Below are 18392 nucleotides of genomic sequence, written 5' to 3' on the forward strand. Positions count from 1 at the left end.
TAGACCCACCCGTTGTGTAATGATACCACAAACAATACCTGTTTTAGCTCATTCATCATTAAGAGGATTGAGAGAGATAGGAGAGTCATTTGAGAGATAATTGAGAGAGATATTTGACCCGTTGCTAAGCCCCGCCCCCTATACTATTGCAACCTCGGTCAACATTTTTCAGGGAAGCCCAATTCCCCTTTCAAACCACTATAGCAGGGGTGTGTCATATTCCCCCAGGGGCCACAATCGGTGTTCACAGACCGCACTTAAATACTAATATATTTCCTTGCCATCAAAATCTGCAACAATTCATTGCTTTTGGAATTTCTGATGATCCCTGACTGTCTAGCTTTTGTCGCGATGACTGTTACCAAGCTGGACAGAGTGAAGAGACTGTAAATGTAGGTCCATTATTTTCAATTGACCCCATCCATTTTTAGACATGTTGTACTTTACTTAAAAAGGTCAAGTTTTTTTCTGGTGAGCCAATAGGGTAACCAAGGTAACCATGGAATATTTTCCCCCAAGGCGAGCGTATTGTTTTTTTATACAATCACAATGCTGTCAAAGTGTGTTTGTTCTTAAAGAGTCGATTGAATGCACCGCATGTCATACGTGACGTCATTTTGAATTTTGAATAGCTCCCCGTGTGTTTATGCTAGAGACTTACCTGTAGATCAATACCCTCTTTATGCCGCCATGGGGCTTGTGAAAGCAGTGTTTTTCTACACATAGGAGGCTCTGAATGCACTGGGCATGAATTCAAAGCTATTAACCATTTTTGGAGCTAACAGTGCTCTCAAACTGTTTGCTGATGTCGCCAGTAGATGAGAGAATTATATTCCTAATATAGCCAATTTACAGTAGCTCGCCAATAGAGGGTGCCTACAGAAATTATTCACACCCCTTGACCTTTTCCACATTTTGTTGTGTTGCAGACTGAATTTAAAATGGATTAAATTGTCACTGGCATACACACAATACCCCATAATGTCAAAGTGGAATTATGTTTTTTTTTATGTTCCACAAATTAATACAAAATGAATGAAAAGCTAAAATGTCTTGAGTCAATAAGTATTCAACCGCTTTTTTATGACAAGCCTAAATAAATTTAGGAGTAAAAATGTTGCTTAACAAGTTACATAAGTTGCATGGACTCACTCTGTGTGCAGTAATAGTGTTTAACATGATTTTTGAATGACTACCTGACCTCTGTACCCCACACATACAATGATCTGTAAGGTCCCTCAATAGAGCGGTGAATGTCAAACACAGATTCAACCACAAAGACCAGGGAGGTTTTATAATGCCTCACAAAGAAGGGCACCTATTATTAGATAGGTAAATTATTTCTAAAAAGCAGACACTGAACATCCCTGGTGAAGATATTAATTACACTTTGGGTGGTTTATCAATACACCCAGCTACAACAAAGATACTGGTGTCCCTCCCAACTCAGTTGCCAGAGAGGAAGGAAACCGCTCAGGGATTTCACCATGATTCCAGTAGTAACTTTAAAACAATTACAGAGTTTAATGGCTGTGATAGAACAAAACTGAGGATGGAACAACAACAATGCAATTACTCCACAAACAAACCTACTCTGAACAAAAATATAAATGCAACATTTAAAGTGTTGGTCCCAATGTTACATACTCAGAAAATGTCTATTTCTCACAAATGTTGTGCATACATTTATTTACATCCCTTTTAGTGGGCATTTGAATGCACAGAGATAGCATGACAAGATCCTGAGGCCCATTGTCGTACCATTCATCCACCGCCATCACCTCATGATTCAGCATGATAATGCATGACCCCATGTCGTTGCACACAATTCCTGGAAGCTGAAAATGCCCCAGTTCTTCCATGGCCTACATACTCACCAGACATGTCACCCATTGAACATGTTTGGGATGCTCTGGATTGATGTATATGACAGCGTGTTCCAGTTCCTGTCAATATCCAGCAACTTTGCATAACATTTGAAGAAGAGTGGGACAACATTCCACAGGCCACAATCAACAGCCCAATCAACTCTATGCAAAGGAAATGTGTCACGCTACATAATGAAAATGGTGGTAACACCAGATACTGACTGGGTTTCTGATCTATACCCCTACCTTTTTTGTATATGTATATCTGTATTCACAGTCATGTGAAATCCATAGATAATGGCCGAATAAATGTATTTCAATTGACTGATTTCCTTATATGAACTGTAACTCTGTAAAATCGTTGAAATTGTTACATGTTGTGTTTATATTTTGGTTCGGTATAATTAACAGAGTGAAAAGAAGGACACCTGTACAGAATAAAAATATTCCAAAACATGCATCCTGTTTGCAACAAGGAAATAAAGTAATACTGCAAAAATGTGGCAAAGTGATTAACTTTTTGTCCTGAATAGAAAGTGTTATCTTTGGTGCAAATCCAACACAACATTACTGAGTACCACTCTCTATATTTTCAAGCATAGCGGTGGCTGCATCATTTCATGGGTATGATTGTAATCTTTAAGGACTGTGGATTTTTCAGGATAAAATGGAGCTAAGCACAGGCAAAATCCCAGAGGAAAACCTGGTTCAGTCTGCTTAAAAACTAAAACACAAAGCCAAATGTACATTGGAGTTGCTTATCAAGAAGACAGTGAATGTTCCTGAATGGCTGAGTTACGGTTTTGACTTAAATGTAATTGAAAATCTATGGCAAGACCTGATAATTGTTGTCTAGCAATGATCAACAACCAATTTGACAGAGCTTGAAGAATTTTGAAAAGAATAATGGGCAAATGTTGCAGAGACTTACCCAGAAAGAATCAACAGCGGTAATCACTGCCAAATGTGAATCTAACACGGTGTGAATACTTATGTAAATGAGATATTTCTTCATTTCATTTTAAAATAAAAAATCTAAAATTTCTAAAAACACGTTTTTACTTTGTCATTATGGTTACTGTTTGTAGATGGGTGAGAGAAAAATATGTGTGTAATCCATTTTGAATTCAGGCTGCAACACAATAAAATGTGGAATAAGTCAAGGGCTGAATATGAATACTTTCTGAAGGCAATATACATTCAGAGAAAACTAATCATAGCTAACTAGCCATGTTTTCAAAGAGAGCTAGCTAATCAGCTAGTAATCAAGCAATGCAACAATAGTATAATTTCGGGAATCAAAAAAGACTTCAACGGGCTCTGTATTTCAGGTGTCATAGTATTTAGGGTGTTCACTCAATGCTCTAGAATGTAGAGGGGAAATTGGTCAATTTTTGCTAATAAATGAATGTCAAAATGTAGTTTTCTTTGCCCTATGCCATTGTAAAATCACATACAATTATTCATTCAATATTACAACCTATATTATAACTATAATATAATGCTTGTACTTAACAGTGTTGATGAAATAAGAACGCTAGTTTGTTATGACCATTGCTAGTTTAGACTGCGCCGCTCTTGGTTGTAGCTCTCCCATTTTCAGGCATTGGGAGATGGCAACATGTGGAGGTGTTTCTGCACTTTGGACCAATCAAAATCAACATGATACACTAATCATTTTCATTTTCATCTCCAGATCCTTGGCTTTCATTGGCTATATTGGTGATCAATCTAAGTTGAGAAGGGCAATGGGAAAGACTCAGAAATACACCATGAAAACTGGAAAAGATTGCTTTCATGAATGGTAGATATTGAAATTCAGTCTGCTAGCTTAGTAAATGACTTTAGGAGTAAACATCCTACATAGTTGTGAGTGCCCCTGTTGCACTGTTCAATTATTTAGCCATTTAAATCATGTATTTTTTTAATGAAAACTCTCAGTTTTTCCATTTCCCTCATCGGATCCATGGGTTTTAAACATAAGCTTATCTGAGGTGTTGGACTCGACGACAGTTGCTATCCACAGGAGCGCTGGAATTGGTTGCCCAAAAATCTGGGGCAGGGCTTAGCAAAGGGTCAATTGAGAGAACTTTAGGGCCCTGTGGTTACCTTGACAACAGAGAGCATGCCCTCGTTGTTGTCGGGGTTGGTTTGGATTTCGAAGTTCTGAGTAGGGTCACCGTTGATGATGGAGTAAATGGCTCGCCACGCCCCCGTCGCCGGGTCATCTCTGTCATCCACCGTCAGGTTGACCGCCACACCTGTGGAGCCCTCGTCCACATTGGCCTGGAACTGGAGGGACAGACAGAGACAGAGGGATGAGACTGGTCAACACTTGTGTCATTATAGAGGTATTGAACTGGACACATAGAGACATTACTGGTTATCACACATTTATTATAAACAAGTGGTTTCTATTCAATGGCCTGGAACAAGACACACAGACATTACTGGTCAACACACATACAGATAGCAGACAAGGGAAATCGTTTGCAAAAGTAAGCTAAAGTTAACTAAGACATTCCATTTATTTTGTGTTAGCTGCTTGTGGGTTCACCGTAACATTTTGGAATGTTCATTCAAATCGTTCAACAAATTGTTACTTACTGTAGTAACATGTTCACCCTTTCAGTTGGACAGTGGTTTAACCTTGATTTTAGGTTTAAAAAAACAAGGGATTTTATCATTAGCATCATCATCACCTCAGTGGACTTGGGACTGACAAGTGTGGAATAGAGGATGGTGTTTCTCAAGATAGGTTGCCCAGTCTGAATCCCGCTTCTCTCGAATGTGACTCACATCTAGAGGCTATTAAAAGCATAATGTTTTATCTCACTTACATCATTTACATCTCTCAAGTGCTATTGAGTTGAATCCAGTGTCAAACTCCTCTCCCTCCTCTCTCTGGAGCGGTTTAAGAGCTTCAAGTGTCCACATCACGAAGGCTCTATCATGGTCCACACACACCAACACAGTCGTGAAGAGGGCAAGACAACGCCTCTTCACCCTCAGGAGGCTGAAAAGACTTGGCATGGGCCCTCAGATTCTCAAAAAGTTATACAGATGCACCATTGAGAGCATCTTGACTGGCTGCATCACTGCTTGATATGGCAACTGCTTGGCATCTGACCGCAAGGCATTACAGAGGGTAGTGCATACGGCCCAGTACATCATGGGGCCGAGCTCCATGCTATCCAGGACCTCTACACCAGGCGGTGTCAGAGGAAGGCCCTAAAAATGTTCAAATACTCCAGCCACCCAAGTCATAGACTGTTCTCTCTGCTACCGCACAGCAAGCTGTACCGTTGTACCAAATCTGGAACAAACAGGACCCTGAACAGCTTCTACCCACAAGCCATAAGACTGCTAGATGTTAAATCGTTAACCAAATAGCTAGCTGGAGTACCTGCATTGACCTTTTTTGCAATCACTTTTTTGACTCAGAGTATATGTGGTCAGGGGGCACTGACACTGTGTCCCAAATTCAAATTAGAACTGACCAGGTGACTGACCAGGTGAAAGCTACAGTATGATCCCTTATTGATGTCACTTGTTAAATGGGCAAGATGTTTTAAGCCTTCAGACAATTGAGACATGGATTGTGTATGTGTGCCTTTCAGAGGGTGAATGGGCAAGACAAAATATTTAAGTGCCTTTGAACGGGGTATGGTAGTAGGTGCTAGGCACACCAGTTTGTGTCAAGAACTGCAATGCTGGTATTTCACGCTCAACAGTTTCCCATGTGTATCAAGAATGGTCCACCACCCAACGGACATCCAACCAACTTGACACAACTGTGGAAAGCATTGTAGTCAACATGGGCCAGCATCCCTGTGGAACGCTTTTAACACCTTTAACAACTAAATATTAGGAAGGTGTTCTTAATGTTTTGTACACTCAGTGTATGTTGTGACATTGGTGGAAAACCATAATCATCATCAAGTGATCCCCACCCTATTCCCTTTAGAGTGCACTACTTTTGACCAGGGTACAAAAGGTGCCATTTGGGATGCAGACTATGTGTCTGTGAATGCCAGGTTAAGCAGCACTGAGACTGTCCGGGCTGAAGCAGCACTGAGGCTGTCCGGGCTGAAGCAGCACTGAGGCTGTCCGGGCTGAAGCAGCACTGAGGCTGTCCGGGCTGAAGCAGCACTGAGACTGTCCGGGGTGAAGCAGCACTGAGGCTGTCCGGGGTGAAGCAGCACTGAGGCTGTCCGGGGTGAAGCAGCACTGAGGCTGTCTGGAGTGAAGCAGCACTGAGGCTGTCTGGAGTGAAGCAGCACTGAGTCTGTCCGGGGTGAAGCAGCATTGAGGCTGTCCGGAGTGAAGCAGCACTGAGACTGTCCGGGCTGAAGCAGCACTGAGGCTGTCCGGGCTAAAGCAGCACTGAGGCTGTCCGGAGTGAAGCAGCACTGAGGCTGTCCGGAGTGAAGCAGCACTGAGGCTGTCCGGAGTGAAGCAGCACTGAGGCTGTCCGGAGTGAAGCAGCACTGAGGCTGTCCGGAGTGAAGCAGCACTGAGACTGTCCGGAGTGAAGCAGCACTGAGACTGTCCGGGCTGAAGCAGCACTGAGACTGTCCGGGCTGAAGCAGCACTGAGACTGTCCGGGCTGAAGCAGCACTGAGACTGTCCGGGCTGAAGCAGCACTGAGACTGTCCGGGCTGAAGCAGCACTGAGGCTGTCCGGGCTGAAGCAGCACTGAGACTGTCCGGGCTGAAACAGCACTGATACTGTCCGGGCTGAAGCAGCACTGAGGCTGTCCGGGTGAAGTAGCACTGAGGCTGTCCGGCTGAAGCAGCACTGAGACTGTCCGGGTGAAGCAGCACTGAGGCTATCTGGAGTGAAGCAGCACTGAGGCTATCTGGAGTGAAGCAGCACTGAGGCTATCTGGAGTGAAGCAGCACTGAGGCTATCTGGAGTGAAGCAGCACTGAGGCTATCTGGAGTGAAGCAGCAGCAGCAATCCATTTTTTATATGTAAGTCAGCCTCAAGTCAGGACTCAACCAAAAAAAGTAGTTTGTGTCGAAAGAAAGAAATATAGACATGCATGCATGCAAGTGAGCTCTATCCTATGCCCTTCCCACAGAATCTCCATTTGTTTCTCATTGTCACTCCTACCCTATTGTTGTAGAGAACCCTTAATCTGATTCATATCAGGAATGTATACTGCTTGGCAGCCACTTTGTTGTAGTGTGCATTGTGAAGCAGAGGAATACTCTAGGAGCCTTAATGCATCTAGCCGAAAGCAATTCCCTCTCTCTCTGTCAGGACCATTATTGTATCACAGTTTACAGAGTAATCTATCAGACACACAACGCCCTGTTTAAGGACAGTGCTGTGTTCCAGATGATGGTGTTTTCTGTCAGGATGGTATTTTGGGTCACAGGTTACCGCTCGCTCTTCCCAACACCATGCATTGGTTGTTGGAACAGAGCCCTTTCAAAAACAAACTTCACACAACTCAGTCATTTAGGCTACAGAGGACAGCAGCAAAATGTTCTTCTAAAGGAGAGAAAGGAAGAAAAAGAAACAGAGAAAAAGAGGGAAAGAAAAATATACCTGGCATAACACAGCTAGTTTACAAACCTAACTCTATTCTAATGTTAAACCTCAAACGGCATCCTCAATGGGAGGGAACATGGCCTGTTGCTAAGCACCATGACATCCTGTTCTATGGCTGCTTTCCCCCTGTGATTACAACAGTTACACACTACTTACACGCTGATTAGCAGGATAGCAGGCTGCTGTAGCTGCAGACCAGACCTCAGCCTCCCTCCCTCCCCAAGAACCCCTGTGGATCGTAGCGCTGCGGCTGTGCGGTGCACCGCGGAGAGGGAACATTCCCATTCCACAGGCATAAGACAACCCACAAAAGCCATTACCACAGACAGAGCACGGAATCAGGGATGTCCCACTGATCAGGGATCCCTGAAGAATTCTAATAATGAGCTGCCTTGAATATTCTTCTGCTTAAATAGTGTGATGATTTTGTTGCAGGTGTAAATGGATAGCCACACTCCTCCAGTGATACTTTGAAACGGCCTCTACGAATAGTAAACAGGTTTTTGGGATCCTTCTTCAAGGTGCATTGAAAGATTTGAGGAGGACAAATTGTTAAAAGCACACACGCACGCACGCACACACACGCACACACGCACACACACACACACACACACACACACACACACACACACACACACACACACACACACACACAGAAAGATCACTGGCCATTCGGGTTTCATTTAATCATCTCAAGCAGCCATGCGGTCAGAAGGATGTATTCAATCTCTGTCGCCCGTTACCACTGAGCCCCTGCCCTGCTACTGATAAGACCCCAATACCTCTGAGGACACAAAGTAACCAGCGGTGTGAGAGGATGAGGGAAATAACCACTAACTCAGACTGGCCCTGGTGTGTCATACACACACAGACAGGGTGTGTGTGTGTGCACGCGCGTGTGCGTGACCCTGGGTTCTTGTTTTGTGTTCTTGTGGTGTGTGTGTGTGTTCTTGTGTATATCGGAGAGAGAGACAAACAGACCCAGAGCCAGCCCCAGAACCAATTATAGAGCAAGGGAGCTCTGTTAACACACAGTGAAGGGATGACCAGGTCAGTAGAGGCCAAACCAGGGCAGTTCAATGCAGGCCAGAGGAGAAACACATACACCCTCTGATTTAACTTAGCTGCCTGCTAGGGATTAGAGCCATACATTCACCAGCTGTCATATTGGGACTCATATCAGCTGACTGGATGATCCCATTGAGTTGACCTGCTGATAACAGTTTGACAGCTCTTTAATGTGGTGAACACTAGCACTACCCATTTCATATGATATGGGCCCATCACAATAACAATGTCCCCCCGCCTGCAACCGGACACAACTGTAGTTCAACAGACCATCAACAGGTGAAGGAGGGAGGAAGCAGCCACTCTGAAATCCACCCACTGAGCAAAAACTGGCTGACTCAACATTGTTTCCACGTCATCGCAACAAAGAAAATCAATGTGATGACGTTGAATCAATGTGGAAAACTGATTGAATTTGAAAAAAGGAATCAACGTAAAGGAATTTCGTATTTCTTTCACCCAAATTTTAACCTACATTTTTTTCAAAAACTAAATGTTAAACTGATGTCTGTGTCCAGTGGGCAGAGATTGTCTTTAGGGCCATCATACAATGCATACTTCTTGTTTACTATGAAAATGGCCTGGCATATATCTCTCTGTGCATTTCCCACTTGTTGCTGACAATGCATATTGATCTAATATGGGGATATAATGGGAGCAGGGGGTCAATATCAAACCTCATTAACACCACTTTGGAAATGACTTCCTATTTCTTTTCAACTTTTCCAATCATTATACGCCAGCTGGCACTATGAGCCTGTTGGAAGCCAACGACCCTGAATGTATTGCCTTTGTTGAGATATCCACTCTATGTGCTGTCAATGACCACTGCCTGTCGGTCTGTCCCTGGCCTTCCTCTCCACATGTGAATAGGATATGGCGATTGGCTGCTCATCCTGCATTAACGTTAATAAGTGGAGTGAAGAGGAGAAAGAAAATCTCTCTCTCTCCCGCTCTCTGCTCACAGTGATAGAAAACTGTACCGTCACACACTCATCATGCTCATCTTTTTACACCTCCACCACCCCTCCTACTCGGCAGCCCACCCTCCCCCCATCATCTGACAGACCACAGAAAAGAGAGATAAACTTACAGTGGTCCCGGACAGTCAGACAGAATGGCTTATGAATTTAAATGTGGTTTGATTTGGTTGGTCTGACAGAGAGACAGCCATGCAGGGAGAGAGTACAGCAGAGCAGCTGTTCATTTGTCCTAATGGAAAGTGCTTTGTGACATCTCTGTGGCATCATAGATTGAGCTGACAGCAAACACACAGTGCCATGTCACTTTAGTCCCCGAGGAGACAACACTATTCCCCTAAGGAGCTGTGACATCACAGCAGAGGTGTAGACTCTTAAAGGGACAGTACGTCTTTCTACAGACAGTGTTGTTCTTTCTCTTTCTGCTGGCTGGCATCATCTGACCGGTTCCCCTCTTTCCACTGGGATTCTCTGCCTCTAACCCTATTACAGGGGCTGAGTCACTGGCTTTACTGGGGCTCTTTCATACCGTCCCTGAGAGGGGTGCGTCACCTGAGTGGGCTGAGTCACTGATGTGATCTTCCGGTCTGGGTTGGTGCCCCCCCCTTGGGTTGTGCCGTGGCGGAGATCTTTGTGGGCTATTCTCGGCCTTGTCTCAGGATGGTAAGTTGGTGGTTGAAGATATCCCTCTAGTGGTGTGGGGGCTGTGCTTTGGCAAAGTGGGTGGGGTTATATCCTTCCTGTTTGGCCCTGTCCGGGGGTGTCCTCGGATGAGGCCACAGTGTCTCCTGACCCCTCCTGTCTCAGCCTCCAGTATTTATGCTGCAGTAGTTTATGTGTCGGGGGACTAGGGCCAGTTTGTTATATCTGGAGTACTTCTCCTGTCCTATTCGGTGTCCTGTGTGAATTTAAGTGTGCTCTCTCTAATTCTCTCTTTCTCTCTTTCTTTCTCTCTCTCGGAGGACCTGAGCCCTATGACCATGCCTCAGGACTACCTGACATGATGACTCCTTGCTGTCCCCAGTCCACCTGGCCGTGCTGCTGCTCCAGTTTCAACTGTTCTGCCTTATTATTATTGGACCATGCTGGTCATTTATGAACATTTGAACATCTTGGCCATGTTCTGTTATAATCTCCACCCGGCACAGCCAGAAGAGGACTGGCCACCCCACACAGCCTGGTTCCTCTCTAGGTTTCTTCCTAGGTTTTGGCCTTTCTAGGGAGTTTTTCCTAGCCACCGTGCTTCTACACCTGCATTGCTTGCTGTTTGGGGTTTTAGGCTGGGTTTCTGTACAGCACTTTGAGATATCAGCTGATGTACGAAGGGCTATATAAATACATTTGATTTGATTTGACTTCACAAAAACAAAGAAAGATCCTATGCTTGAACTTGTATCGTTATTACTCTAGTTTGATACACTACTTTTGATAGGATGATTCATTTGAACAGTGCATGCTTCTTATTCACGTCTGGGTAGCTAGCAGTACGTTGAGAGAAAATATTCTCCTACATGCTAAAATATCATTATTCCCAGGCGCAAAATAAAAATCGTATTAATCTTTCAGCAGTTCTCTCTCTTACCCAGTCAGCTTGCTTATGAAAGCTGCTTATCTCATCTGATTGATGTGCATCCTTCAGACAGAATGAACACCTAAAATAGTTTGTGCGCAGACTCACTCACATGTGCACACACACACACACACACACACACACACACACACACACACACACACACACACACACACACACACACACACACACACACACACACTCTCTCTCCTACATACATGGGCCAAGGAAGTTAATGAGCATACCTGCACTATTATTACATTTGAAGAGCTCCAGCTCAAGCTGTTCCCATAGATACACTTCAGCTGAACATATGGTACATAAAACTGCCATTGCCTTTCAAATGTGATTAAGTTAACACAGTTAAATTGGCTCTAGCCATTGCATTTATCTAGAGAGTGAAATAACATCTATTCTCAACGACACTGCATCATATACTGTAGCCAAACATCAAACATTTACAAGCTGTACTTTATACTCTGAACAATATACCTGCTTTAGAAGTACTGCTCAATAATAACCTATCCTCACTCTTAACACCACTGACTCCCAACCACCCCTACAGCACGTCCACAAACACACCGCACACATACAGTACCAGCCAACAGTTTGGACACACCTACTCATTCAAGGGTTTTTCTTTATTTTTTACTATTTTCAACATTGTAGAATAATAGTGAAGACATCAAAACTATGAAATAACACATATGGAATCATGTAGTAACCAAAAAAGTTTTAAACAAATTAAAATACATTTTAGATTTTAGATTCTTCAAAGTAGCCACCCTTTGCCTTGACGACAGCTTTGCAAACTCTTGGCATTCTCTCAACCAGCTTCATGAGGTAGTCACCTGGAATGCATTTCAATTAACAGGTGTGCCTTGTTGAAAGTTCATTCGTGGACTTTGAGCCAATCTGTTGTGTTGTGACAAGGTAAGAGTGGTATACAGAAGATAGCCCTATTTGAGAAAATGATGTACAAACTACTGCCAACTCTTTCCTTAACCTCATGGAAAAGACAGGCACACAAAGAAGAAGTTCTACATCACACAACTAGGGTTGCAAATCTACCGCTAATTTACCAAGGTTACCTGATGTCACACCCTGATCTGTTTCACCTGTCCTTGTGCTTGTCTCCACCTCCTCCAGGTGTCACCCATCTTCCCCATTATCCCCTGGGTATTTAAACCTGTGTTTTCTCTCTGTCTGTGCCAGATTGTCTTATATTGTTCCAAGTCAACCAGCGTGGTTTTTGCCATTCTCCTGCCTTTTCTAATTCTCTTTCACTAGTCCTCTTGATTTTGACCCTTGCCTGTTTTCTGGACCATTCTGCCTGCCCTGACCTCGAGCCTGCTTGCCACACTGTACCTCCTGGACTCTGAACCGGTTTTGACCTTTTGCCTGTCCACGACCATTCTCTTGCCTACCCCTTTTGGATTATTAATAAATATCAAAAGACTCAAACCATCTGCTTCCTGTGTCTGCATCTGGGTCTCGCCTTGTGCCCTCATACCAGAATCTTTGGTCATTTTGGTAATTAACAGGTAATATATGGCAATTTATGGTAACTTTGGAAATTCATACTTGAATAACTTTTTAAAAATGTATTCCTTTTTTAATCTGTGTTCATGAGTTTCTAGTGGATAGACCATATTGTTCAAGAGAAAATAGCCAAATTAATGAAAAAAGCATCTAATCAAACAATGAACTCTGTACCTCTTCCAACTATTGACTTATTTTCTCAAGTGCGGTCTGGCAGCAAAACATTTACAACAAAGATATATTAACATAGTAAAATAAATAAGTTTGTAAAAACAATAGGATAATTCATGCTGAAACCCTAAAAATAAACATTTGGTACTCACTGAGTTGATGGTACATACAGTTGAAGTCTGACGTTTACATACACCTTAGCCAAATACATTTAAACTCAGTTTTTCACAATTCCTGACATTTAATCTTAGTAAAAATTCCCTTTAGGTCAGTTAGGATCACCACTTATTTTAAGAATTAAATGTCAGAATAATAGTAGAGAATGATTTATTTCAGCTTTTATTTCTTTCATCACATTCCCAGTGGGTCAGAAGTTTACATACACTCAATTAGTATTTGGTGGCATTGCCTTTAAATTAACATGGGTCAAACGTTTTGGGTAGCCTTCCACAAGCTTCCCACAATAAGTTGGGTGAATTGAGTCAGGTGTGTCGGCCTCCTTGCTCACACACGCTTTTTCAGTTCTGCCCACACATTTTCTATAGGATTGAGGTCAGGGCTTTGTGATGGCCACTCCAATACCTTGACTTTGTTGTCCTTAAGCCATTTTGTCACAACTTTGGAAGTATGCTTGTAGTCATTGTCCATTTGGAAGACCCATTTGCGACCAAGCTTTAACTTCCTGAATTTTGTCTTGAGAAGTTGCTTCAATATATCCACATAATTTTCCTCCCTCATGTCATCAATTTTGAAGTGCACCAGTCCTTCCTGCAGAAAAGCACCCCCGCAACATAATGCTGCCACCCCCGTGCTTCATGGTTTGGATGGTGTTCTTCGGCTTGCAGCATCCACCTTTTTCCTCCAAACATAACGATGGTCATTATGGCCAAACGGTTCTCTTTTTTTCATCAGACCAGAGGACATTTCTCCAAAAAGTACGATCTTTGTCCCCATGTGCAGTTGCAAACCAGTCTGGCTTTTTTATGCCGGTTTTGGAGCAGCGGCTTCTTCCTTGCTGAGCGACCTTTCAGGTTATGTCGTTATAGGACTCGTTTTACTGTGGATATAGATACTTTTATACCTGTTTCCTCCATCATCTTCAAGGTCCTTTGCTGTTGTTCTGGGATTGATTTGCACTTTTCGCACTAAAGTACGTTCATTTCTAGGAGACAGAACCCTTCTCCTTCCTGAGCAGTATGACGGCTGCGTAGTCCCATGGTGTTTATACTTGCGTACTACTGTTTGCACAGATGAATGTGGTACCTTCAGGCATTTGGAAATTGCTCCCAAGGATGAACCAGCCTTGTGGAGGTCTACAACTTTTTTCTGTAGTCTTGGCTGATTTCTTTTGATTTTCCCATGATGTCAAGTAAAGAGGCACTGCGTTTGAAGGTAGGCCTTGAAATACATCCGCAGGTACACCTCCAATTGACTCAAATGCAGTCAATTAGCCTATCAGAAGCTTTTAAAGCCATGACATCATATTCTGGAACTTTCAAAGCTGTTTAAAGGCACATTCAACTTAGTGTATGTAAACTTCTGACCCACTGGATTTGTGATACAGTGAAATAATCTGTCTGTAAACAATTGTTGGAAAAATTACTTGTGTCATGCACAAAGTAGACGTACTAACCGAATTGCCAAAACTATAGTTTGTTAACAAGAAATTTGTGGAGTGGTTGAAAAACGAGTTTTAATGACTGCAAACTATGTGTATGTAAACTTCTGACTTCAACTGTAGATATGACCTTGTTTTACAGCTTTGTCATTCAATTTTTTATTCTAAAATCATCTTATTTTATTATTTTATACATTTGACATGTGATATGGTCACACAGAGGGCCAGAGATAATAAGGCCATCTGACAAATTCCAAAGATACTTAAAAGTTACCAAAATTCTGGTCGTTTAGAAAGTTTCCAGTAATATACTTTCCCTTTGCATCCCTACTCAAAACCTTCTAACGGCAGTGGTGGAAAAAGTACCCAATTGTCATACTTGAGTAAAAGTAAAGATACCTTAATAGAAAATGACTTAAGTAAAAGTGAAAGTCACCCAGTAAAATACTAGTTCAGTGAAAGTCTAAAAGTATTTGGTTTATGTCACGCCCTGGTCTTAGTATTTTGTCTTTTCTATATTTATTTGGTCAGGCCAGGGTGTGACATGGGTTTATTTTGTGTTGTGTTTATGTATGGGGTTTTTTCATAGGTTTTGGGATTGTGGCTTAGTGGGGTTTTCTAGCAAAGTCTATGGTTGCCTGAGGCGGTTCTCAATCAGAGGCAGGTGATTCTCGTTGTCTCTGATTGGGAACCATATTTAGGCAGCCATATTCTTTGAGTGTTTCGTGGGTGATTGTTCCTGTCTCTGTGTTTGTTGTTCACCAGATAGGCTGTATAGGTTTTCACATTCTGTTTGTTGTTTTTGTATTGATCGTGTTTTCTTCGTCATTAAACATGTATCGAACTAACCACGCTGCATTTTGGTCCAACTCTCCTTCGACGGAAGAAAACCGTAACAGAATCACCCACCACAACAGGACCAAGCAGCGTGGTGACAGGCAGCGGCAGCAGGAGCTACAAAGTTTAAAGTATACGACTTGGGAGGAAATAGACAGGTGGGCGGTCGACCCAGAGAGAGTGCCGGAGCCCGCCTGGGATTCGCTGGAGCAGTGCGAAGAGGGCTATAGGAGAATGGAGTCGAAGAGACAAGCACGGCGGGGCAGAAGGAAGCCCGAGAGTCAGCCCCAAAAATTTATTGGGGGGGGGGGGCTCAGGGAGAGTGTGGCAGAGTCAGGGTTCACACCTGAGCCAACTCCCCCTGTTTACCGTAAGGAGCCATGGATGTTATCGGAGCTATCGGCGAAGCTGAGGGCTGAGTCTGAGAGGGTCGAGGAATTATTGGACAGAATGGAGGAGAGTGCACGGATGGGAGATGAGGAGACACTCAAGGAGGTGTTAATAGAATTGGAGGAGAGTGAAGAGAAAGAGCAGTTGATTTGGCGTAGTATGCAAGATATTTGCCCGACGGAGCGTGTCGGGGATTTGATGGCACCTGGGTCAACGCTCCATACTCGTCCTGAGGTGCGTGTTAGTCGGCTGGTGAAGATTGTGCCAGCCTCACGCACCAGGCCTCCTGTGCACCTCCCTAGCCTCGCATGTCCCGTGCCAGTCCTGCTCTCAGGCTCTCCAGTACGCCTTCACGGTCCGGTCCATCCTGTGCCACCTTCACACACCAGTCCTCCGGTGGCAGCTCCCCGCACCAGGCTTCCTGTGCGTGTCCTCGGCCCAGTACCACCAGTGCCAGCACCACGCACCAGGCCTTCAGTGCGCATCCCCTGTTCAGCGCTGCCAGAGCCTTTCTCCTCTCCAGCGCTGTCGGAGTCTCCCGCCTGTTTAGCGCTGTCGGAGTCTCCCGCCTGTTTAGCGCTGCCAGAGCCTTCCTCCTCTCCAGCGCTGCCGGACTCTCCTGCCTGTTCAGCGCAGCCAGAGCTGCTAATCTGCATGGAGCTGCCAGTCTGCATGGAGCAGCCGGAGCTGCCAGTCTGCATGGAGCTGCCAGTCTGCATGGAGCAGCCGGAGCTGCCAGTCTGCATGGAGCAGCCGGAGCTGCCAGTCTGCATGGAGCAGCCGGAGCTGCCAATCTGCATGGAGCAGCCAGAGCTGCCAGTCTGCATGGATCCGCCAGTCAGCCAGGATCCACCAGTCAGCCAGAATCTTCCAGATCCGCCATTCAGCCAGGATCCGCCAGTCAGCCATGATCTTCCAGATCCGCCATTCAGCCAGGATCCGCCAGTCAGCCATGATCTTCCAGATCCGCCAGTCAGCCAGGATCCGCCAGTCAGCCATGATCTTCCAGATCCACCAGCTAGCCAGGATCCGCCAGTCAGCCAGGATCTGCCAGAACCACCAGCTAGCCAGGATCTGCCAGAACCACCAGCTAGCCAGGATCTGCCAGAGCCTACTACCTGCCTGAGTTTCCTCTCAGTACTGGGCTTCCTCTCAGTACTGGGCTTCCTCTCAGTACTGGGCTTCCTCTCAGTACTGGGCTTCCTCTCAGTGCTGGGCTTCCTCTCAGTGCTGGGCTTCCTCTCAGTGCTGGGCTTCCTCTCAGTCCCGGGCTTCCCCTCAGTCCCGAGCTTCCCCTCGGTCCCGAGCTTCCCCTCGGTCCCGAGCTTCCCCTCAGTCCCGAGCTCCCCCTCAGTCCTGAGCTGCTACCTCAGTCCCGAGCTGCCCCTCAGTCCAGTGGGGTCCTTGGTGAGGGTTATTAGGCCAAGGTCGGTGGCGAGCGTCGCCAATCAAAGGACGCGTTACAGGGGGACTAAGACTTGGTTGGAGTGGGGTCCACGTCCCGAGCCGGAGCCGCCACCGTGGACAGACGCCCCCCCGGACCCTCCCCTATGGGTTTAGGTGTGCGGCCGGGAGTCCGCACCTTGGGGGGTGGGGGGGTTCTGTCACGCCCTGGTCTTAGTATTTTGTCTTTTCTATATTTATTTGGTCAGGCCAGGGTGTGACATGGGTTTATTTTGTGTTGTGTTTATGTATGGGGTTTTTTCATAGGTATTTGGATTGTGGCTTAGTGGGGTTTTCTAGCAAAGTCTATGGTTGCCTGAGGCGGTTCTCAATCAGAGGCAGGTGATTCTCGTTGTCTCTGATTGGGAACCATATTTAGGCAGCCATATTCTTTGAGTGTTTCGTGGGTGATTGTTCCTGTCTCTGTGTTGGTTGTTCACCAGATAGGCTGTATAGGTTTTCATTCCGTTTGTTGTTTTTGTATTGATCGTGTTTTCTTCGTCATTAAACATGTATCGTATTAACCACGCTGCATTTTGGTCCGACTCTCCTTCGACGGAAGAAAACCGTAACAGTTTAAAATATACTTAATTTATAATTTGAATACTTATTTCAAATTTCTTATATTAAGCAAACCAGTTGGCAAAATTGTTATTGTTTTTTAAATTTACGGCTAGCCAGGGACACACACCAACATTCAGAAACAAAGCATTTGTGTTTAGTGAGTCACCAGATCAGAGGCAGTAGGGGTGACCAGGGATGTTCTCTTGATAAGCGTATGAATTGGACCATTTCTGTCCTGCTAAGCATTCAAAATGTAACAAGTACTTTTGGGTGTCGAGGAAAATGTGTGGAGTAAAAACAACAATATTTTCTTAAGGAATGTAGTGAATTAAAAGTAGTCAAAAATATAAATAGTAAAATACAGGTACCTAAAAAAATGACTTAAGTAGTACTTTAAAGTACTTTTACTAAAGTACTTTACACCACTGCTAGAAAGTCACGTCTAGTGAAAGAGTGTGTCAACCGTTCCTAGGGACTGGGGCTAAAATGCAAATCAAATCCATTTTATTTGTCACATGCGACAAATACAACAGGTGTGGACTTTACAGTGAAATGCCTAGTTACAAGCCCTTTCCCAACAATGCAGAGTTAAAAAGTAAGAAAATTAGCAAAGAAAAATGTAAAATAGTAATACATGAACTATATTATATAAAAGGAGTTGTTGTGCAGAGCCAATGTGCAGGGGTACAAGGTAGTTGAGGTAATATGTACATATAGGTTGGGGTAAAAGTGACTAGGCAATAAGGATAGATAAACAGAGTTGCACTAGGGTGTGTGTG

The 18392-nt window shown here is 44.3% G+C and overlaps 1 protein-coding gene across 2 annotated transcripts in view; it reads right to left on the reverse strand.

The window, feature by feature from the left end:
• The window catches only part of cdh13 (cadherin 13, H-cadherin (heart)), a 527392-nt gene that overhangs the window by 96960 nt on the left and 412040 nt on the right, over positions 1–18392 (reverse strand). For both annotated transcript variants that reach the window (XM_042301487.1, XM_042301486.1), the window contains one exon: positions 3978–4160. In XM_042301487.1, the coding sequence (XP_042157421.1) occupies positions 3978–4160 (183 nt within the window). The remainder of the gene's footprint in view (positions 1–3977; positions 4161–18392) is intronic.

Source organism: Oncorhynchus tshawytscha, linkage group LG19 (assembly GCF_018296145.1).
Source record: "Oncorhynchus tshawytscha isolate Ot180627B linkage group LG19, Otsh_v2.0, whole genome shotgun sequence".
Lineage (NCBI taxonomy): Eukaryota > Metazoa > Chordata > Actinopteri > Salmoniformes > Salmonidae > Oncorhynchus > Oncorhynchus tshawytscha.